The sequence below is a fragment of the Pteropus alecto genome, unplaced genomic scaffold, assembly GCF_000325575.1.
Source record: "Pteropus alecto unplaced genomic scaffold, ASM32557v1 scaffold20, whole genome shotgun sequence".
Classification (NCBI taxonomy): domain Eukaryota; kingdom Metazoa; phylum Chordata; class Mammalia; order Chiroptera; family Pteropodidae; genus Pteropus; species Pteropus alecto.
In genome coordinates this window covers 15,917,753-15,941,821 of record NW_006436298.1, presented here as the reverse complement: position 1 = coordinate 15,941,821, position 24,069 = coordinate 15,917,753, and the positions used below count along the sequence as shown (strand labels likewise).

General features: G+C 34.9%; 1 protein-coding gene and 2 pseudogenes across 2 annotated transcripts in view; 2 read left to right on the top strand and 1 right to left on the bottom strand.

Annotated features, from left to right (window-relative positions):
* HAPLN1 (hyaluronan and proteoglycan link protein 1) overlaps positions 1-24,069 on the top strand; it is a 62,171-nt gene that overhangs the window by 31,400 nt on the left and 6,702 nt on the right. The window contains exons 2-3 of one of the 2 annotated variants that reach the window (XM_006913198.1): positions 4,655-4,780; positions 23,142-23,513. In XM_006913198.1, coding sequence (XP_006913260.1) covers positions 4,681-4,780; positions 23,142-23,513 — 472 coding nt within the window. In that variant the 5' untranslated portion in view covers positions 4,655-4,680. Of the gene's footprint in view, positions 1-4,558; positions 4,781-23,141; positions 23,514-24,069 lie in introns of those variants that run through there. The other variant, XM_006913199.2, reaches the window with a different exon arrangement.
* Positions 6,798-6,916, bottom strand: LOC112480678 (annotated as a pseudogene).
* On the top strand, positions 7,482-7,600 carry LOC112480713 (annotated as a pseudogene).

Genomic DNA, 24,069 nt, shown 5'->3' with positions numbered 1-24,069 from the left:
TCTAATTCAGGGCATCATAAATGCTCTTTAGCTTCTTTAGTAGCTTGCACTTTGATGGAGCAATGCAGGACAACAGGGAGAATGCTGTGTTCTCTGGAAGTTTATACAGACTAGAGCCCTGAGGGGAGTTATTGTTGTATAGGTGAACAAAGATTTTTTTTTTCAGTCATGACTTCTCTCTTGATCATTGGGTATACTCCAAGCAGTTCTGCATTATTCCCCATTGTGTGCAGTAAATCCTGGGGATTAGGTGAAGATCCAGTTGTCCTATCGCACAACGAACAATTCAAATGCATCAATAGTCTGAGTTCTTTAGCCATCATTTGGGTCAATGGTCTGACTTCTGAATTTTACCCGTAGAATCAAAACAGAAAACAAAGCCAGCCAACAACAATGAAACAATCGAACCATCATGAGGTTGCCATTAAAAAAATAAATTGCAAAGTAAGGATAAAATAATCTGTACTTTGAAAAGTTTAAAATTTATAATTCTATGATATAAAGGTCATTCTCATAGCAAAACTGTTTAAAAAGTAACTCAGAAAAAAAGAAAAAAAATTAATTGAATTAATTTAACCTAACGAAAATGAAAAGGTTCATTTTGCAATCTTTTTTCCATTTCTCTGACTTTTAGGAAACATTGATTGTAGACCATCTTCTGCCTATAACTAGATCAGACTTAAAAGATATCAGGGAGGAGAAGGCTCAGTCTATTTTAAAATAATTCTGTCAAATGAGATTCTGTGGTTGGAGATTCTATGGTTTCTCTGCTCGTTCAATTTCTAGTAAACTTTATATTGATTCTCATAATTTTTAAACTAAATTTCAAGTGTTAAATTGAAACACGGTTTATTTCATTATGCCCTCAATGGAGAAAAATGTAACTCTTCACCATCCTCCACGTGGTAACACATGTAATCTTTAAACAGTGTAAAATATCCCCTCAATCTTGGCTCCTTGAGTCCTTCTAACTTGTTCTCCCAAGTCTATTCTCCATTCATTTTTCCTCTTGGCACACAAGACAGTGCTGGGTGTGGGGTGAACAGGGCTGTGATCAGTGCTATGCCCACAACGCAGTGAAAGAGGGATGGGGGAGGCATTCCATCTTGTGCAAGCCTTGAATGAGTAATGAGAGCTGGCTAGAAGAGCTGATGACATTACTTGGGATACACAGGACACCAGTGATGTTGATGGAGAGTACAGGCTCTGGAGTCAGACTGCCCAGATCTCAACAATTTTCTCTCTTTACATGCTGGGGATTTCACCACTCTGACTCGGTTTCCAGAACTGTAAAATGTGTATGCTAATATACCTACTTCAGTTGCATTGTTCTGATAAATAACAATTAAATGGGTGAAGCTTCAAGGATGGTGCCTAGCGTGTAACGGTGGCTCAGGAAATACTTGGCAGTAGCTCTCAAGGCACAGAAAATCGTATGCATGTCTCCACTGTTTTTTTTCCTCATTACCTAATACAATAATGTTAACCCAGTAGGTGTTTAAGGAATAGCAGTTGGGCACTTTGGTATAAGGATGTTGGTATTAGTATATCTTTATTTCTATCTATCAAACTATGAGACTTTTTCATTGGCTAGAGTATCTTGCTTCCAAATAGTGGTTCAATTATCACCAAAGCTGAGCTGTAAAATTATAGTCCTACCATATGTCATTGACTATGAGCACAGACACTTTAATTTTAATTCATTTTGAAGCTGGCTGAGGCATCAAGGCTTGGTAGGCTGGAAAAAGAGACCATCAGTGTCTGAGTTACATGTGAACTAAGAGTGCTGAGTTAGGGCTGGCAATAGCCGGTTGTATTAAAGTTCTTCAAATTTCCTAAATTTTACCCATATCAAAAACTAATAATTTTTGTCTAACATACCTAGATATTCAGAGAAGATATTGTTACAAAAGGCAAATAAATACGATTCAGCATCATTCTCCACTGAGGACAAACTTTGTCCTCAAGAACCTCGGTCTAGTGTGTGGTACGTCATGAATGTACTTGCAGTTTGCTTCAACACCTGAAGATTGTGTCCTTAAAGTCACTTTTCTAGTTTCACATTTTTTGGCGAGACAGTTGTTATGCTGCCAGGGTAGCAAAGATAATTTCTACTCTGTCCTAACCTGGAGTGTATTAATGCCAGTGTGGGGTACTTGGAAGTGTTCACTGATATATGCCTCTATTCTAACCACAAATCACTGAAGATGTACAACATCCTCAGCTTTTTAAAAATTGAAGATGGTGTGTGCGTGTGAGTGAACAGGTACATGCACTCATGTTAGCCACTGAGGAGGTGTTCATGGCACCAAGCTGGTGTTATAATCAAGGTGGGACACAATCATACTGCGCAAAGTACCATCTGATTTCTCATATGTGAGTCTTGGAAGAAAAGTTTATAGTCACATATGACACAAGTCAAAATTTTAAGATCATAGTGGATTCAAGTTAAAGAGCCTAAATAAAAAAGGCAATGAAACCAATAACAAATTGTTTCTTTTTCTAAAAAGTAAGTATGACTCAGAGTAGGCATTGCTTTTGCTTGAAAACAAACACAAACTTTGCCACAAACTATATGTATGACCTTTAGCAGTATAACTGTGCAATATACTTTAGGTGAACAAAAATAAAAATCTGGATGACCGCAGTGGTAGGGTGTGTGTGTGTGTGTGTGATGTTTGGGGGGATATACAACTATACCTATACAACTATATCTATAAATTATACTGTAGATAACCACACTAATGTGAAAATTAATGTAGAAAATTAATCTCTGCCTCTCCTCATTTTGACCCCTAACTTAGAATGTCTCCTTTCATTAGCAGTCAGAATTGTAAGCTTTCTTCACACTCCCTCTTCCATATCCCCTTCTCCTCCGATCTCTGTGGCAAGCAGAGAGCGCAAGACAGCCTCTAGTGATGGTTTGCCCATTGTTTTATGTTTGTCTATATAATCATCCCAATTATAATAATAATAAAATATTTGTTCACTCCAAGTATAGTTCTGGGCTGAAAATAGGTAATATTTGTTAATAGTATTCCTATGGACAAAAGTCAGTAGCTTCAAAAAAAATAGTTGTTTCCCAAAAAATCCTCAGAGAAACAAGCAAGTGAATTTCTGAAAATAAGATTACCAAATTAGGTAGAATTTTGAAGGTGACACTTAGTTTACTGGAAAAGTAAGTTTCTCAATTTGCTCATCCACTATCTTATTTCTGTGACATAATGAAGAAAAAGAAAAAAGAAAAGGGTTAAAGCACACATGAAAAACAGAGCCATAAACATCACAACAATGACAATTTTTTGGAGGGAAGAGTGCAGAGAGGTGTCATGGTCCCAAGAGGGACTTCTGTGAGTAGTGCACCAGTCTCTCTCCAGAGGCTGGCCTTCAAGGACCTCCAGGAACAGACTTGGAGCTCTTTAATAAGTATTCCAGGGAGTCAGGCTTTCCTAGAAAAAACAAATTAGTATGAGAAGCCAGTACTGTGCAATTTCAATTTTAAAAATAGCCAAGCATTGTGAAGGCTGCTGTGTGCACGAGAGAAAAAGAAAGCCCTTGTTAATATTTGCCTCAGCTTCTACATTTAAACAGAGAGCTACCTTGAAATTCTTGCCTGACAGAAACTGCAAAGGTCATAAGGTTTATATCACTTGGAACCACTTTTTGGTCCCTCTAATGACAAAGTTTGGGGTGGAAGATTACATCCCCTTTTATCAATTGGTCTTTCAATAAAGGAAAGCCAAGTGATGGCTCTGCCTCTTTCACTTAGGACCAAGCTGCTCCTCACTGTCTATTTCAGCTCTTCATTTGCCTAATTGCCCTGTGAGGCCAGCAGGGACGTTTCCTGTACCCTTGGCTCTGCTGACTGCAGAGACCCTACCTGGCACTCAAAGTTGGTGCATCAGCATTTTAGGTAGAAATGAATGAAAAATCAATTAGGATGACTGCAGTGGTAGCATGCACAACTCTAACCTAGTTTGTCAATAACTTTCAACTATTCACCATAGACCCAAGCAGTGATAAGTGAATCTGTAACAAATGTGCTGCTTCTGCTTAATGGCTTTTTTTTTTTTTTTTTTTTTTTTTTTTTTCCTCTTTTTCTTTTAAATTTTTTTTTTGGTCCTCTTTTCTCTTTAGAACAAGCAAATCTAACCTGCTTAGGAAGCCACATGTAAAATGAATGATGATGTTAAGTTTCATGCAATTATTCTTTATTTGCCCTGGTTTAAGTTTCTAATTAGACCAAGTGATAAATATTCATCTACAGATATATCAAATTGTTGTTTTATTAACTTATACTTCAAATTCAGGGGTTTGAACAGTTTTTAAAAGTCTGTTTACATCCTTGCCACATGTCTTTGTAACTTGCTATAATTCTCTATTATCAAAATATACTGTTTCAAATTTCCGGATTTACAATTCTGCAAAGATAGAGTTAAACACTATTTGGACTCTGGCTGCATAAGAGAAACTGGAATTGTTCAGAGCTGCAGTCTTTAGCTCCCAAAGACAGCTACAGAAACTTTCTGAACAGATTGGGTTAAATATTTTTACAGACCCATTCTATGATGATAAGGCGGTAATAAGTTGTGCAGTGCAACACTCCAAAGGGTTCCAAATCTCACAAGCCTCTTTGTATGTGATGCTCTCACAGTGAAGAAGATTCTTTGGGCTATAAAGATGAAGAGTCTACTTCTTCTGGTGCTGATTTCAGTCTGCTGGGCTGATCAACCTTCAGACAACTATACTCTAGATCATGGCAGAGTTGTTCACATCCAAGGTAAGAAAACACAGGTTCTCTTATGAAAGGTAAATTAATTTCAAGTTACTTAGAGTGGAGATGCTTGGTTAATGTTTCTTAATTTTAGTTTTGCTGCATTGACTTTTCCTCTGTTAGTTGGTGAACATGTCCCCTGGCTTTTGAATGCTATAGCATTATAGTAGAGTTAAGAATTGGGAACAATCAAAGTAGAATGGCTTATGAATGTCCAACTACAGGGAGTTGGTGCAATTGTGCAAGCCTTTTTAGTACAGTTGCTGTCTTCTGAGTAGAATGAAGGGCACAAAGTTTATTTAAATGCCAGCTGAAAGGGGAGAGAAATAGGAAGTAAAACTTACAATTGTAAGGTCATTCTGTTAGAGTAATCATTAAGAAAAGCAATGTGAAAATGAAAGTCAGACAAGATAAGGTTCAGGAAAAGTAACTTACTCTATTGTAATCTCCTCTGGTAAATATTTAATTCCGATAGACCAATACATTGTCCCTGCATATTTTTCAGCTCAGCTGAATCCTGAGCCTGAGAGCTGTAGCAAGATTTGAGGCTGCAGTACAATGCAGCTATTTCCTCAGTCCCAGCTTCAGATGAGGGACATCCTGCATTAAGAAAGCTAAGAGACTTATGCAATAAGAAAAAGATAGTTTTAAAGGAGCTGTAGCTTTTTGCCCTTGGATGCTGAATAATTAAAATAAGAATTACAGAATTTAACAATTTAAATATATGATGATAATAATTTTATATGAACTCAGTTAGGGGACCAGAGGCATTATAAGTTTGCTAAGAGACTTAAAACATCAACTTATATTTTCAAGGTCAAAAGCATAGTCTCAGAAAACTGCATCCACTGTTGAAAAGTATGACTTGTGAAGGTCAGATGATAGTGTGAGTCTGCCTAGAAGTATTTTCCTGTATGTATTATAACTATTCAAATAGAATTCTGAATTTGACAATGTCTAGCTCTTTTACACATATCTCCTTCAGTTCTCTTTGTTTTCAACAGCTTTATAGTTTTCACTGTTGGACCGTGAAAAAAAATTATATAATCATAAATTTAACTATGCAAGCTGCTGACTCAGCTATTTCTTTCAGTATAAACAGTAGAATCAAAGCTGTTTTCCAACAATATATTTACACATAGAGATTTCTGATGAGGAATAACATTTTTAACATCTAGTCAAAGAATTTAATTCAGCCAAAAGGGTAATACCTAGCAATTATTAATAATAGCAGTTTAAAGCTAATGTAAAATAAACTTTAGCTGTACTTTCAAGTTATTATTAGACAGGTAACTGTTAGATTATTAACTGTGTGCAAACCATTGAATCTAAACTGCACCGAGTATGAAATATTATTTTGAAGGTGTATTAATATTTAAAAAATTATTCCTTGAGGAACCTTGAAGTCAGACTCAAGTTTTGTCTGCAAGAAAACTTCTGTTGCTCCAGTCTTTCCATTCCCATATATTCTGTTGGAATTTAGAGCAAAGGAATTTCTGACATGAGGTATTAGAATTATCTAGATTATTTTCATTCACCGTCCAATTGTTTAAAAAATGACTTGAAGTCTGCTTCATTTTAATTGTAAATTCATATTCTTCGAAAGTTTCTCATAGCTTTCAAGTAATAAAACTAAAAGGCCTACATTCAGAAGTTAACAATGAAATGTGAGTTGGGTCAGGATTATGATGCTATGTCCATAAGACTGACTTTGTTTTAAAATTGCTCCAAATGCTTGTTCCTGTTACTTTTTATCCAATAAAATGTTTTCTTTTTCCTTTATGATAACATTAATATTGAACTTTCATTTTCTTTAGTCCTTCAGAGAAACGCTTCCACGTGGCCTGCCATAATTTCAGTTGTCTTTTACAACACAAAAGTTAACTGTAGAGCATGGTAGATAATCACTGAAGCAGATAACATGCATTACTTTTGTGAAATACTAGATTATTTTCTCATATTTAAAATTTTTATTTATCAAACATGGCCCCGAAGGAATTTATTTATTTGTTTGTTTGTTTTACACCTACAGCATCTGGTCTTCCTAGGTGGTCTCCCATCCAAGTACTAACCAGGCCCAACCCTGCTTAGCTTCCAAGATCAGACAAGATTGGGCACGTTCAGAGTGGCATGGCCATAGATCTGGAAGGAATTTAAAGAAGCTAAAACTCTCATAAAATTTTATAAGAATTTTGCAGTCAGATGATTAAATTAGTAATCTGAATCTCAAATTCCTGAATTATACTATTTAGCCTTATGAGCTTCTCTCAGTAACAGAAAATTTTTCAAAATTCACATTATTGCAAAAACACCTTTTCTATCTCTCATTTTTCATTAAATTTCTATATTTGGATTCTAAATTCCCCAGACCTAATTAACACCAGGGAAATATGCACATCATTCTCAAATTCTTGCTAGCTGTCTTGATAAAAATGTACAACACTTTAATAATATGATCTTGAATCTCCAACATAAGAGTTACCTAATTATTTTTCTGAAGGCTTCCTCCCTATTTTGTTGTGGGAGATTATGTAGCGATATGGGCACAAAAAATTTTTAATCTGGCTTTTTTAAAAAGTCAAATTACCAGGAAAGAAAACGTGCAGACCCCTGTGCAGTGATTCTAGTGAAAAGCGTTTTCTAGTTATGAAAAAGGAAACTCAGCTTCCCATGGAGAGACATAGCCTTCGATAAAATTGAACATGTAGTCTATAGCCATGCTACCCTGAACAAGCCTGATCCCATCTGATCTTGGAAGCTAAGCATAGTCGGGCCTGGTTAGTACTTGGATGGGAGACCACCTAGGAAGACCAGGTGCTATAGGCATACAAAATAAAAAAATAAGGGATTGTAAACTGACAAGGTCCTTGCAATCTATGAGGTCAACCAAAATTTGCCTTACCTAAAAAAGTAAATAAATAAATAGATATCTAGATAGATAGATACATAGATAGATAGATAGATAAATAAATAAGATAAAATTGTGCATGTACTAATTACCTTTAATTTTTTTATTTAATCAATTTGTAACACAAAAAGGCAAGCTTTACTTGTCCACAAAGTCTGCTAAAAATGTGCAATCAAGGTATTAGCTTGAATATCATATACTGTCCCCAATGTAGGGGTAGTAATTTTCTCAAATACTGTTAAAGGAAGAGCTAACTGCTATTAATACTGTCTTTATAACACTCTTAACTAATGGCTTACGTTCTTTGTTTCGTGATGTGCTTAGTCAAACAACTTATAAATCTTTTGAAACTTGAGGCCATTGGGAAGAATTTTATATGGAATACCAAATCACATGAAAATATATCTTTTTTAATATTTGGATCAGGTCCAAAAACTATTTGTGTAGACTTTCAACTACCAGTAGAAGAAGTTCAGAGATGATGAATATACTTTTTATAAACACAACTTTTAAGAAGACATTTACATAGAGAGCAGAGAATTTTATGACCATTTTTCCATTAAGTGATGTAAAAAGCAAAATAGTTATAGTTTTCCTGCCTCTGGCATTCAAGTACAGGTCTTATGATGACAAGTTCAAGGGCTTTTCCCTTAATGCCACTTAACTGGCTTCAGACCTTGGACAATTTACTTAATCTCTTCAAATCTCAGTTACCTCATCTATACAGTTGGACATTATCACTGTTTATTTCCTGGAGCTTTGTAAGAATTAAATTAGATAATACAGAGATAAGAACTTAGTACTTAGCCTGGCACACAATTAACTCCAAATAGATGATAGTCGTCATTATCATGTTTTTTATTTCTCATTGACATGGAAAAGGGAGCAAAAATTATTGGTGGAAGAAGCTTATGCTTTTCAAATTCATTTGTTCAAAGAACCATAACATTTCCTTAGTTCTAATGAAGTAAACATTTTATGTTAATTTCACTATTTAAAATTTCCTCAAGTTATTAAACACTATCTAATTGCTTTTACTTTCCTTATAGAAACTGAAGCTTTCTAAGCTTAAGTAATATTTTCCTTAATATAATCACTAGGTGACCACAGATAAGCTACTTAAAAGAATAGTAGGAGGAAATTTTAGAAATGATCATTGTTCCCTTCTATATAATGAGTAAAATTTATTGTCACCTTTCTCAAAAGATAAAACAATTAAATTTTTTTCAAAAAAGAATTGTTTGTCTCTATGGGTAGAAAAAATGATGTATATCTAGAATCCCTGGCAGAAGTGGACACTCCCCACTCAGTGTAGTTAGTTCTTCCTTCCTTTGTGTGTCTCAAACAACTTCTCTGTCTTGGCTTACCATGTTTTTCTTTTTACTAACATACCTCCCTTTCTTCCTGTCAGTTTCAGTTTCCTGTCAGACTGTCAGTTTCGGTAACATCCCAACTATATAGTAGTACCAGGCACATAGTAGGTGCTTAATATATGTTTGTTGAATAAATAAATAAATGGAATGGAATACATCCAAATGACTGCTATCATAATGAGCATTTCTTAAATCTTGTGGCATTCATGGCATTTAGCAACACATGACACATTGCATGGGCTTAATGAACATTAACTAGGTGACTGCTTTCATTCTGTAATTTGGCATAGCTAAATCATAGTTTACAGAATTTAAAGATGTAAAAGGACTTTAGCGTAGATCATCTAGATCAATATTCCATGTACTAATGAGAAAATCAAGACCCAGAAATTTTATGTTGCTTGTCCCAGGTTGCATGGTTGATGAGGAGCAGTTTCTCCTGGCTAATCTCTCCCCTTCTTCAAATATGGGCTCATTTCTCACCTTAATGAACTTGCCCTGATTTCTGCACTCTGCCTCTCCTCTGGCACGATTATACCTCTCCTAGCTTCTTTTCTTTTTCTCTCTACTTATTTTTATGTATCATTTGTGTCCATCTCTGCCACAAGAACATGTTAGCTCCACAAGGGCAGAGATCTTTGTCTAATGTATCCTGTCGCCTAAACCAGTACCTGGCATGTAGTAGATGATCAATACATATTTATTGAATAAATCCAGGTACTGTTCCTAATCAAGTCTTAGTTAGTCTTTCCAAATCTCAGGGAAATCTTTTCAATTCATGGAATGAGAGGCAGCAGATGAGGAAGAGGATTATGAGATTGGATAGCAAATTTTGTTTGATTATATGCACAGCTCCCACACTGCATGCCTCATCTTACATTCCATGAGAGTCCACCAGAGGCAGGACACAGCAATCTTCCTAATATGTGCATGAAGTTGTGAAGAGCATCTGATTGTATCTAGTCACTGCATTGCTATCCTGTTCCTTATGTAGTATCTGCAGGGTTGAGATCTGGTGGTATAGACTGAATCAAAAGAAGTGGAGAGAATTTAATAATGTGAATTTAGTATGATCACAAACTATCTACAGAGCCAAAGTATAATGGGAGGACTAGATAAGTGTTACTCCAGCTTCATTTTATCTCTTCCACTTAAAACTCATTTTGATTCTGTCAGTGTGTTATGAAGAGCTAAATTAATTCATTTTTGTCTTTTTGAGACAGAGTATGCTATTTTTAGCCACAAATGCAAAATCCATACATATCAAGTATATTTTCCAAATTGCATTCAGATAAATATATAAGCTATTAATAATTCTATCTAGAAATTATTAGCTCTAACATATTGGAGAATTTCATCATGAAATTATAAAAATTAGTAACATCATGAGTGTTAGATGATCAATTCTAAAATCTCTTATTAGTTTACTATAGGACATGAAGCCAAATATGAACATAAGCCTTAAACACAGGAATATCACCATTTGAATATAAAAAATGAACCCAACCCAAGAGGGAAAACATATATAAATATAGGCACATACATACATACGTATTTAAAAATACTCATATATTACTCCATACGTGTATACACTTATTTCGGCTACTATAACAGACTACCATAGATTGGCGGCTTATAAACAACAGAAATGTATTTCTCACGTTCTGGAGACTAGGAAGTCCAAGATCATGGTGCCAGCTTTATCCTCATGACTTAATCACCTCCCAAAGGCACACCTCCAAGTATCATCACACTGGGGATCAGGCTTTAACATATGAATGGGGGAGGCACACTCAGTCTATAGCAAGTACCTACTGTAAATAAGCATTGTGGATAAAAATATAAACAAAACACATGGTTTTGTATTTATCGAGTTTATAGTCTAGTGAGAGACAGATGTTACTACAAATATAGAACTACTGACTGTGATAACTGCTATGAAGGAAAATTATGGAATGCTACAGAGAAAATATAGCAATATGTTATTACTTTTATTTAAACAGAAGCATTCAGAAAAGTTTCTTGAAATTATAGGTATAAGTTCAACATGGTAATATCTTTCTTCAACTATATAGTTGCTACAGTAGATATACACACATATATAGCTATACATATATACACATACACAATGGTTATAAATAGAAAAGCAAGAAGTGCAATGATTATACATTGATATATAATTTCTGTAAATCCCTTAATCTGTATTCAGAAATATACCTATTTTCATACCAACTTTGCATCTGCCAGCCTATGTCCTAGTCTTTCATTTGTATGTCATTTTGAGAACATCTACCCATTCAGGCATTTGTTGAACATTGGTCTCCTTCATGCAAAACACTAAGTTATTCGCTATGGAAGGGCAGACTCTCTCCTCAGTGAGTTTATTGACAGTGCTCTCAGGTCAATGAAGGTAGCAAGAAAGAAAAAAATAGGAGGTGTTAAACAGTGATAGAAATATGGAGAAAAGAATAATTAGTTACCAAACAAAAAGATCTTACTTAAATTTAAAACTAGTGAGTTTTAAAGATATTACCATATTCACTAAAGTTTTTTTTTAAACCCTCAAAATACATCTTAAGAATATTTCTAAACTTGTTGCTGAGTAGCCTAGAATGCTGAGTTTATGTTACTCTATAACGCATCTATTAAAACAATAAATTTTGGACTATTTCCTGGAATAAAAACCTATATGTAATAATCTTTTCAGGTAGCAACAAATTCACACTAAGAGCCATTGCTTTCTCTGTTCCATCCTAGGTGCTAAAATCAGCAAAATATGCAGGAAGCCAATGATTGTTTGGAAACTTTCCAAATACCCAGAAAAACTCATTAAGTAGAGAAGCCTTCTACTTTGATTGCAACTTTGCAAGAATCAACGTTGACTCAGCTAAAACACTGACCTCTAGCTTAGTGGCTTAATGTTAAAATAATTTCAATATACTATGTTTCTCTGATTTTACTAGATATCAAAAAAGATTTAGATTTCTTCATTGCTTTGGTTCTTTGTTTTAAATATAAAGTGGAACATTACTACTTTAGAAGAGTCTTTTGGAATACAAAAATCTACCAAAATACTAGGAAGTTGAAATATTTAATTAAGAGATTATAATGATAATACCGGGAGGATGGGAATCTTTGTTATAGAAATAATTTTATTTCAAAATGAAGACACTGAAGCATAAGAAATCTAAAAGTTCTATGAAATTACTTCAAAACCATTTTCTGTATTTTGTATTGCCACAATGTAGTAACACTAAACATGTGTGCCCTCAAAAAGGATTATCAAGCAGTCAGTACAAATGGTAGCCATTTTAATCTTGTTTTAAGTGAACATGTTGGTTAGTTGACTTCAGAGCTAACTCAGTGGCTAATTACCACATGTTTAAGCTCAGAGTAGTATGTTTTAATGAGCTCAAAGATTATGCTGTGAAGTGTAATGAACAACATAAGTTAAACAAGAATTCTGCCTACCTTTCCAAACATTGTCCACACAAAAGAGGCAAGGATATCATGGATAAAAGCACAGGAAGGCCGTAATGCATCACACACACAAAAAAATTAACAAAGCATGTTAGAATAAGGAGCATTTATTGCAGTCAAGTGTGTAGATTAGGTGAAGGAGGTGGGAAAAAAGAAGAGTCTTAGCTTATTTCTAAAGAGTGATTGTGAGTTTAAAATAAAAACACCATTGAAAACATACTGGTGAAGTGAGATTTTCACTTCTAGATGATTCTGATTGTAATGGTGTTTGTTTTGGCTCCTTGCTTTGCCTTGTTCCTGGAAAGCATTGAAAATGACATTTGTCTATGGGCTCAGAGTTACTGAATGGTAGTGAAGCACAGGTGGAACAAAAGACTTGTACATTAAAGATAGGTAGGTTTCCTTATAAATTACAATACACATTACATAAATTTCTTATTTTTCTTAATTATATTACTATATTTTTTCACAATGGACTTATGATGATCTATGACTAATAATGTTGCTAATAAAAAATGAATACTTTTGCACAAGTTTTTTTCCTTTTTTTCTTTTTTTTTTTTAAAGAAAGAGGTAAATTTTTAGTTTCCTTCCCTAGTATAATCTGGGTTATGAACAATTCTTACTTTCTCTTGAAAAGTGTCATAAATTATGCTGATAAGTTTTAATTCTCCAAAGTCTGCATATGATTATTTTTATGTCCTCACTTTGTCTTTTATCAGACAATCATTAACAAAGGGTCTTAATTAGCTTAAAATGCTGAAAAGCTGATTAGATGGTTAATACTTCACTGAGATGTTTTCATGTAAACAGAATACCTTATTTTAAAAGATAAAGTAACAGTTTTTTTATAGATTGCCCACAATATATTAAAGTCAAAGTGTGCTTTAAAACCAAGCTTCTTGAACTTCAGCCTCTTTTTTTTTATTTGACCTATATATGTAAGTGAATAAATTTTTTAAAAAAACATATACACAATAAATATAAAAGTTTTTTAAGGGGAATAATATGAAAGAGCCCCCAGGGGGCTGTGGGATGACTCTCTTTACAGGGGATTCAAGAAAGACTCCGTAAATTGAGATCTGAATAGCCAGCAGGAGCCAGTCACATCAAAGCCAGGGACAGAGCATTCCAAGTAGAAAGAGTTGGAAATGCAAATTCTCTGAGATGGGAATAAACATGGTGTTTTTAAATCAGAAGGAAGCTGAAGGAAATTTAGCTCAGCAGTGGAGAAGAGTGGTTTAAGATGAGTTTGGAAGAGTAGGCAAGGGTGAAACCATAATACTTTCTATTTATTTGGCTTAGAGTACAGATTTCAGATTTTATTCTAAAAGTACTTGAAAATCGTTATGGTTTTGAGCAAGGAGATGACATAATATAAAAAAGACCACATGAACGTTAGATCGTGGTGAGCTTAGAGTAAAGGTAAGGAGACCTTTAGGAGGGTCTTGAGGTAGTTTAGCTGAGAAATCATGGTGATTTGGCGCAGGATGGTAGTAGTGGAGATGAATGGAGATGAACCAAATTGATAAAAGAAAAATGGAGGTAGAGATAGCATTTGCTGGTACATTAGATGTAGAGATTAAGGGAAAGGAACACATCAAACGCACTTCTTAGATTTTGGCTTGAACAACTGGATGGATGATGGAGGCATAAACGAAATTAAGGATGATTGGGAGAATAGGTTTGGGGAGGTTGAGGCAGGACTCAAGTTATCTTGATATTTAATATATGACCAGCAAGTAGTTGGATTTATTAGTTTGGTGCTCAGGAAAAAGAGCAGGACTAGAAAGTTTTGGAATCATCAACACATAAGTGGTATTTATAGCCATGTTACTAGATGAGATCATCTGGAAAAGAAAGAAATGCAGATAGAGACAAAGAGATGGCCCTGGTCTGCTATTGGAGACCCTCAGCACCACCAGGTGGGGGAAAGGAAAATGCAAAGGTTCCCAGATGCAAATACTTCCAAGAGTCTGAATCGTCATCACTATATGTGGTCATTTTTTTTCTCCTATAATTTAAAAAAAATCTTTAATAACAAATATTTAAAAATAGGGGATTTTTGCTTTAAAATCTACATGTTTGGTGTCTGTTGAAAAATCCAAAGATGTGCTGTTTTTCAGCCTGTATTCCCATTGGACAACATCGGTGGGAACCAGTACTTGCTTTAGTTTGAGGCATGTGCTCCCAGCAGTGGCACAGATGGTCTTTTTCACATCCTGTTGTTCTCAGGACTGTTATGCGCCCTTCGCTCCTTCAGCCTTGCCCACCTGGTCATTTGTGTTTGACTTACCTTTTGTTTTGTTTCAGCATTATTTTAATACTTGGCACATTGTAGCATATCGATTCACAACTGTTTATTAAGTAAAAAAACCCACGAGATCCCTTTTGCCTCCAGGATTGACTCTGTGACAGTATCATCTTGATGTCTTTTATACTAAGTGAAGACATTAACCATATCAGTGTATAAAGCAAACGGTGTCCTTTGTGCAAAGTAAAGATAACTTGACCTTATACTTCACCACAATGTGGAAGTGGTCTGAGTAGAGACAAGTACATTTGAGATGTACCCCTTTACCACATGAAGACATTTCCACTACTTAAGGAGTGTGTGGTTAATTACAGCCTAATGAAGAATGACTCATGCTAATATTTTGGTTTCCCCTATATTCTTTGAAACAAGCCTCTATCACAGTTTAAATCCTGAAAAGTATGTTTATATTAAGAATGTCATTCACCGTATTAGTGAAGTGTTCAAATTTTATTTTCCATTTTATTTTACTGTGATGTTTCCTTAATCTTCCTATGACTGTGATAACCCAATTTTTTTTATTTGAAGTCTAAAATAATAGGAATTAAATGCCATTTCTTTATCCATGAATCTTTGCTAACATGGATAAATTTAAATTCTAAAAATTATTAACCAAAGCAGACAAATCTGAGTTGTCTCTAGTTCTTGGACACGTTGTATCAGACTTACCAATGGCAATAATATTATTATATATTATTATTTATGTTATTATATATTAATATTAACATTTAAAGCCATTTACTATGTATGATGCACATTACCGGGGTCATTCCATTTAGTCCTCACAACACTGAAGTGAGAGAGAGAGGTATGGTTTTTAAGTGGTAAAAGTGAGATTCAAACACAGGCAGGACAGTTTTCGTGTTCCTAACTCACACAGAAACCATACAGCCTCCATCTACGCCTTTTCTTGGAATCTTTTCAGTGAAGCTGTAGGTAAATTGGTCCTCATTGTATTCTATCAATTGATATAATTATCCTCCTGAAAACAAATCACTATGAAAAAATAAATTTGGTCTTGGACTTTAGAGAAACTTTTCCTACGAGCCACCGTGGTGATTCTTTAGAGGAGTTAGAGGAGCAAGGTAGGGGTAGAGTGGCAGCTGCGAATAAACACATTCCACCTCTATCCCCAAGTGATCACTGTCTAGAATCCCCAGGAAATTGAGGAGGTGGCAGAAAGAAGTTGAATTATATAGTTACAAATAGATTTCCTTTCCTTGAAGAGGATTCTTAGTTGGTGGTCCTTCTGAAATGTGCTCCTGCCCCATTCAGAACCAGTGGATTAAGAGAATCATCAAAAGTTGATGGGAGGTGAATTTCTCAGGAACCAGTACTTTCTAGAAACTGTCTTGTGAAAAAGCGCAGGAAAGAAAGTAATGTCGAAGTTAGAAGCTGGTTTGCATTCCTGGCACACTGTGGATGCTCAGTAATTATTTTTTAGTAAAAGCCAACTTTTACTGGGCACTCACGGTATACCAGGCACAAAGAAATTCTCAACATATTATTACCTCACTGGACTCCTGGGAAGAAAGTGGCTTAACTCCATTTTGCTGCTGAGGAAACTGAGGCACAGAGAGGTTAGGAGACACCATGTAAAAGGCATAGTCCATTTGCTTAACCAATAAACTAACTGTTGAGAAAATAGATGAAATAATAATGAATTTGGAAAGAGAAAACCCCACAAAGAACTTAATCAACAGAACAGAACTAAACTCTTGAATCACATTTTGGTTCTTCCTGGTACAAAAAGGTAAAGAAAGAAGAATTAGGAAGAGACAGAACATTTTTCAGGATATTAACAGAGTTTTAGGTTTGCATCTCTGAACAGTGATTTTTGAACTGTGTTCAGTTGACCCCCTAGAGCTAGTAGGGGGGCTCTTGATGATGTTTGAAGCTGAGAAGCTCACGTTTTAGCAGATTTATATACCAGAGGTTTGTCTAAGACATTCTTTGGGGAGAAAAATTTCCACCGTCCTTGAGAAAAAAGTTTTTTTTAAAAGTAATTCCATAGGCCAGCCTCCAAGCTCTAAAATAGTAATAGCATTTATCCTTATTTTTTACTGTGAAACATGGTACATATTCGTGGTTAACATCATCTAAAGCAATACTATATTTTGGTATTGAGCAGTTTCCTATTAGAAAAGCAATTTAACTTAAGGCAAGGAAGGAAGATGGATATGGTCAATACCTAAGAGGATGTTTCATGGCACATCAGATCAGACAGTGCAGAAAGGACACAAGCCATTTAAGGAAGTTATAAAAACACAATTCTAGGCAGTTTGGTTCAGCTGTAGATTGATAGAAAATAGCAGGGCACAAAGAATATACGGTGGTTAGAGAGAAGGTGAAGGGTGGGTGGGCAATGGGAGTAATAAGTTCTTTTAGCCTGTGAGACCAAAAGGCAAGGTTACAGGTGGTGAAAAACAGCAGTGAGCAATTTTACAGCAAGGAGTAATCTTCATTTATCGTGTTTTTAGCATTGGGCTTTTTCTTTATAGTTCAAATCTAGACAATGGTCAGAACATTTGGCAGTGGTATCTTTAAGGAATAGAGAAAATTAGGTAAAACTTTGGTGTTTTAAAGACATGTTTAAAGACAGCATTTTTATTAACAGAGCTATAGGTCTTCTGCAAAAATATAATCCTTCAATTATAACAATATATCGTAATCTTGGCTACCAGTTTCTTAAGTATCTTTTTTAGCCATTCTCTAAATAAGGTTTTGTTTGTTTGTTTGTTTGTTAAATTACCTCAACTATTTATTTTATGTTCATATCATTTTTATTTAGTATGTGCATAGGTGATATATTCACATTGTTTGAATTTTTTTTAAACATATAAGTATACACAGTGAAAATCTTCCAAGATTCCAGACATCCAACTCACCTTCCACAGACTAGCAAGGTTATTAGTTTTTTGTGTTTCCTGTGAATTCTTTCAGACTAAGTTTATGCAAAGATACCTATTTCGTTTGAATTTACACAAATAGTAAGAAGCACACATAGTCTTAGGGCAGATGAAAGCAAAGATGGGTTAGGGAAAAATCCCAGAAGGTTTCAAACTCAAATTAAGTACTTTGAAGGGAGAGGGCAAAATAGATCCTCTAGAGCTTCTCTCCTGCTCTCTTTAGATAGGCCCTTCCTGAGACACTGAGTCATGGAGGAGAGGCTCAGAGTCCTTTGCATCAAGGATTAGCTGGGGAAGAAACTAAAGCTCTGTCTCTGACAAATTAAAAGTGATCAGCCCTCTGACAGGACAGTAAAGGTTGGATGGGGGGAAGGGAAAGACTGTGAAGAGGACCTTTGTAAAAGTTTTTGATGCGAAGCTGACCAAACACATCAGAATCATGACGAAACAATAGGAGCTTCTGACTCCAGGTGAGCAACTTCAGAAAAAAATTAGATTCATTCCAGTCTGAGGAAAACAAAATAATTAAAAACAGTTAAAGGTTAATGAGTAAGATATTCCATATTTGTTTTCTAAATTACTTATCCCACTCAAATGAACTGTGTAAAGGACAATGAGAGACCAATATCTAAATTATGTATTCTGCTTAAATATTGTCTTTATATGTATATTTCATTTAAAAAAAAATAAAGTGTTTTCACTTTAGAGCTATGTAATTGTATAAAGCAAATATAGGTATTCATGTCTGCTGCCATAGCTAGCACAGGCTCTAGATAGCACTAGATCATTTCAGTCACAGACATTTATCATATGCCAGACACTATGTCGATATTGGAGGAGCAACATGAACAGACATGGAGGAGGGACACAGAATGAGTGTTTTCAGTAGACTATGGGAAGCACAGCAAAACAACACACACACACACACACACACACACACACACACACACACAACACACAAATCCATCCTGGTTACTCACCCTCCAGCAGGTTTGGTTACCCTAAGGAAAGTGACAGCTTCCAAAGTGTTAGCCTTACTCATCCATACCCACCAAAGTGATAACAGATGTCACAAAAATAAGAAACTATTTTTAAAACCTGTGCAATTTTTTCAAATGACTCATCATAGAGCTGATAATTGAGTCTCTGCCTAACAATTTGGAGTGTCAGGGAGGAACTAGCTTTCTGTTGGAGCAATGAAAAATTTTGAAAATACATAGTGATAGTGGTTGCACAACATTGTGAAAATAATTAATGCCACTGAGTTGTACATTTAGAAATGGTTAAAATGACAAATTGTATGTTATATATATTTTACTACAATAATAAAATATTCAAACAATGGTGCTAGAGATTTTTCTTAGGAGGAGAGTATTTTTAAGGTCCTTGATTAACACCTTATTTAGTCATATTAAATATATTCCTCAGTTTTTTGTTTTTGTTTTTACATTTTACTGACCTAGGAAGTCCAAAATTCTGTAGGCTACTTTGTCTATACATTAGTGAGAAAGTAACCAAAACTGATTATTTTGTACAATACATGATTTAGTTTTAAAAGACAAACTTTGATCCATAACACCTTCTCTTTTTTCCTGTCACCTCTATTTTTCTGGCAAGGAACGCCCTCCTCCAGAAAATAAAAGATTATATTTTTAATAAAACTAAGAATAATAGGTCATAATCTAATACCATATTTCTAAATTATTTTCTGCAACTAATTGTTTTTGCCCTATTGTTTAAAAGGCTTTGGCTGAATTACATAGCAATGCAAAGATCAGTTTTTTGGTCATGCCAGTGCTTTTTATAATTTGGTAAAATTGAATAATGTCCTGGATTTTACAGCAGAATTTGTAAAATAATAACAGGGCCCTGCTGTTTCCCCTGGAGACAACTGTGGTCTCTGAAGGGCATCTAACCTTTCAAGTCACTGTCATTGGCACTCACTAGTAGAAATATGAAATTTCTGTAACTTACAAACTGAACTTCTAAAAAATTCAAACCATCCAAAATGAGCACATGTACAATGCTTAGTTTTATATATTTTTCAAAAAATAAAAAGGAAAACAAGCAATACTCATGTGATGATCAAGTTTTTTTTTCTTCTTTTTGCATTTTATTTGCCTGTTGATCAAACAGTTTTGATTTAAACATTAATTTCGAATCAGTCCAGGTTTTTGTAACCACTGATCGGATTCAACACTTAATCTAGGCAAGACAATGCAAAATTTGTCCTCAGTACTCTTATTTCTCTTCTGTTCTTTGTGCTTGCCCTCTCCCCTCTTCACCTTAATGTGTTTCCTGGTTGATCCCTATCGCGACAGCCTGCCATAGTGAGCCTGATAAGAATGTTAAATTAAAATGTTCTCATGACATAGACCTATCACTCAAAGAGCTAAGCCCCAGTAGAGCTTGCCATGGAACCCAGAACTCTTGACTCACTGGCCAGTGTTCCTTCCTGCGTCTTTCTTGTTCTGCAACAGGCCACTCCCACCATCAATGCTCAATGCTCTATAATCTGCAGTGTCAATCTTCTAAAAACAAGCAACTACCAGCATACATTGTTTTCAAGGCCATGTTGGTGGTTTTGGTTAAAAAACATTAATGGCCCTCAGTCACTCAATGTGTTACGTGTTGCACATCTTTCTTAGGGTTCTTTGAATTTCAGCCAGGGACTTCTGTCATCTATTGACTCAACACCCCAGTGCCCCCTACCCCCACAGAAAAATAAGAATGGTAGAAGTGTATACATTCTGACAGGCTTATTAGAAAATTATTTGGGGAAGTCAGTGGATTTTTTGCATCTGCTCAGTTCTCAATATTATACCACATAAGTCGTCATCTATTCACAATGCTGGAGTTAAAGTAAATAGTACCTAAAAAAAGCAGAAGCTTATACTTCTAAAATACTACAACATGATTTACAGTTAACTACAGAAAAAAATTAGAAGTCTCAGTCCTTTGTACAAGAGTTTTAATCTTTGCTTTAACTCTTTAATTTATAAAACACTCAGACCTTGTATTCATTCTGGAACACCTGATGATTAAGCTAAACCACATGATAATTTCCAGGTTATCTATATAACACAGGTGGCATTTTATATATTTTTTCACTCCACATGATTCAAAACTTTATATGTAAGTGAAACTATGGAAGTTTACTGTATGCCAAAATTATGCTCAGTATTAGGCAGGATCATACTAGAGAAATACTGTAAAAAATCTAGACAATAGGAACAATCAACAGTGAGTGGACACTTACTTTGAATGGACATTATTTTACAACAGTGAATGGACATTATTTTAAGTGCTTCATGTGTCTATTAGGTCAACTATATATAGTAGATGTTACTACCCCTAATTCGCATATAAGGAAATTGGGACTTAGAAATTATACAACTTACAAGGCTACAGAGTCAGTAAATTAAATAGATGAGGTTAGAACAAGGTCTCCATCATATTAAAGACCTCCTAACTACTGCAATACCCCTTATCCCAGTGCATTTGGGCATTGATTTTGACTTCAAAAAGCTTAAAAGAATCATGAAGCTGCAACATCCTGTAGCTCTGTGTCATGTCTAAACTCAAGTCCTCCAGCATGGGAAGGCCAGCTCCCAAGTCTCCTCCCGAGGGTCTGGATAGGAGATGTTCTCTATGGCCCTCAGGCATAACTGAGCATACTTAGTCAACAGCACTTCTCCCTCTTGTCAGAAAGAAAACACTAGAGATATGTAGGTAGAACTCGAATGCAGTCATTGGGGATATTATAGGGGGAAAACTATGTAGGATGGAGTTGGATAGATTTACCTTTCATCTCTTACAATTCTATGGTCCTAAATAAGATAAAAAAATAGAATCTAAAGAAAATGCTTAATGAGATGGATTTGTGATTTGTTTTAATTAAGCCAATATCTTCTCATTTTTTTTTTTATCTATTCAAAGTAGGGGCATTGATGGCTTTGTTAAACTGCTCAGTTTCTAAGGATTGGGGCTGACATACATAAAATTATGTTTATTTTTGAATATTACATAATTCTGATTGTTGTAGGATAAAAATAGAAACACGGTATCTATTTTTGGACACTTTTTATTTTAAAATCTGAATTCTATGTATGCCATTAAATAACTAAGTTTTCAGATCTGTCTAGAGGTGAGTGGCTACTCTTCTTGGTGACTTGTGTATCTTAAATAATTCATGTCCAAGGTTTATTCAGTACCTACCAGCTTGAGGCAGGAAGGGCTGCATAACAGGCAGCTTCGGCAGCCTTTGAAAGCTATGTATGGGAGAGAAGGTGTTTGTGTCCAGTCGTTCTTATATCATTTTCTCATTTTCAAATCTTGCATATCCTCAAGAGACCTTGTCAAGGTCAAAAGCACAATGAGCTAACCAGGGGAAACCCCAGATTAAGCCAAGATCTGAAAATAACAGCTATCTCTCTAGAGAACAGCAGCCCTGCTGAGTTGGCAAGCTTGGAATACTGCGGTGCTCTCTGGAAGGCTATAAAGACCTTGCCAGAGGGAGGAGAAAACTAGAAGGACAAGGAAAAGAAAGGTGGAAGTGATAGGATAACTGTAAAATAAGACATAGTAGGAAGCAAAGAGAGAGGGAGTAGAAGGAGATTTAAGGGAAGAAATAATAAATTGATTAATCAGAAAATAAATATAACTTTGAATATACTTTGAACATTCAAGTTTTGAGGAATATATTTCAAAATCTGGAATTTTTTAAAGCATTTGCTAAAAATGCCTGATGTCTATAGCCTTTGTGTGAAAATAAAATGCACGTTGATTAAAATGCTCCAGAATGACATTTTAATCATAGGTGTATATTGGAATAGAGGTCATAAATGTGAGACTATTTCTAAGTTCTTTGGCCAGAACAGTATAATGAAAGTTAATTATGTTGTTTTATGCTTTCTGGTAAATATAATACAGATTTATATCTGAGAGAGCTCACTTAGGAAGAGAAAAACTCTCCCACTTTGAAATTTTTTGGTTTATATTGATGAAATAGTCATGGTTCTCTGTTATTACTCTTGGTCTTGTTTATGTTTTTGATATTTAAATGTAAAAAATATGTAATTTATTATGAAATTATCAAACTTCAGATGACTGTGGAGTCTTATGTCTAATATTTCTTAATTATTATAATTCACATCCTTCCTTTTTTCAGTAGTTTAAAAGACATGGCTACTTATAAATGGCCTCTAAGGTCTGGAGATACCTTTCTTTGTGGTTCAAAAGAGATTAATGTCCAACAATGCAGGGAAGCTTATCACCCAATGCTACTGTTTGTGAAATGGCCTGTATAGGTAGCATAATTCATTTTATAAAAAAAGTCTAGAAGCATATTAATAGTTCTTTATTATTATTGTTATTATTACAGAAGAAAATGGCCCCCATCTACTCGTGGAAGCAGAACAAGACAAGGTGTTCTCACATAGAGGTGGCAATGTTACACTGCCATGTAAATTTTATCGAGACCCTACAGCATTTGGCTCAGGAACCCACAAAATCCGAATTAAGTGGACCAAGCTAACTTCAGATTACCTCAAAGAAGTGGACGTTTTTGTTTCTATGGGATATCAAAAGAAAAGCTATGGAAGCTACCAAGGTAGAGTGTTTCTGAACGGAGAAAGTGAAAACGATGCTTCTTTGGTGATCACAGACCTCACCCTGGAGGATTATGGAAGATATAAGTGTGAGGTGATTGAAGGATTAGAAGATGATACTACTGTGGTAGCATTAGATTTACAAGGTAAGTGTCTATAAATCATGTCAAAATTAGAAATGATAATCATTGCTCTTTTTTTTATGACAAGTAATGTCTAGTGATTACCATAGTGATGATGTAAGAAACCAAAAGTCCATGTATAGCACGTTTTTCTATTCTTTTGTATTTTCTAGCCTGCCTATGATTCCTGCTTTCATATTTGAAATGTACACACAATGGTTATAATACAAAATTGAAGCTATTTGCAAGTAGGAGAAAAGTGCAATAGAACTGAATTAATAATATTCAGAAACTGCCTTGTAAAATTTAAATCTCATTGCATGGCTATTGAGAAATTCACATTGCATAGTTGTTGTTGTTGTTGTTGTTATACTTCTAAAATTATCCTAGTTTCAAAATAATGGCAAGTTTTGTGAAGGACATCTGCTAACTAAAATATATATAATTGTATCCCATAAAGTAACTGTGAAAACTTAATTTAACAAAAGTAACCTCCAGGTTTATTTAAATAGTCTTGTAAAGAAATAATTATTTTTAATGTTCTATAGTCTCTCAGACATTGAATACCAAATGGTCAAAG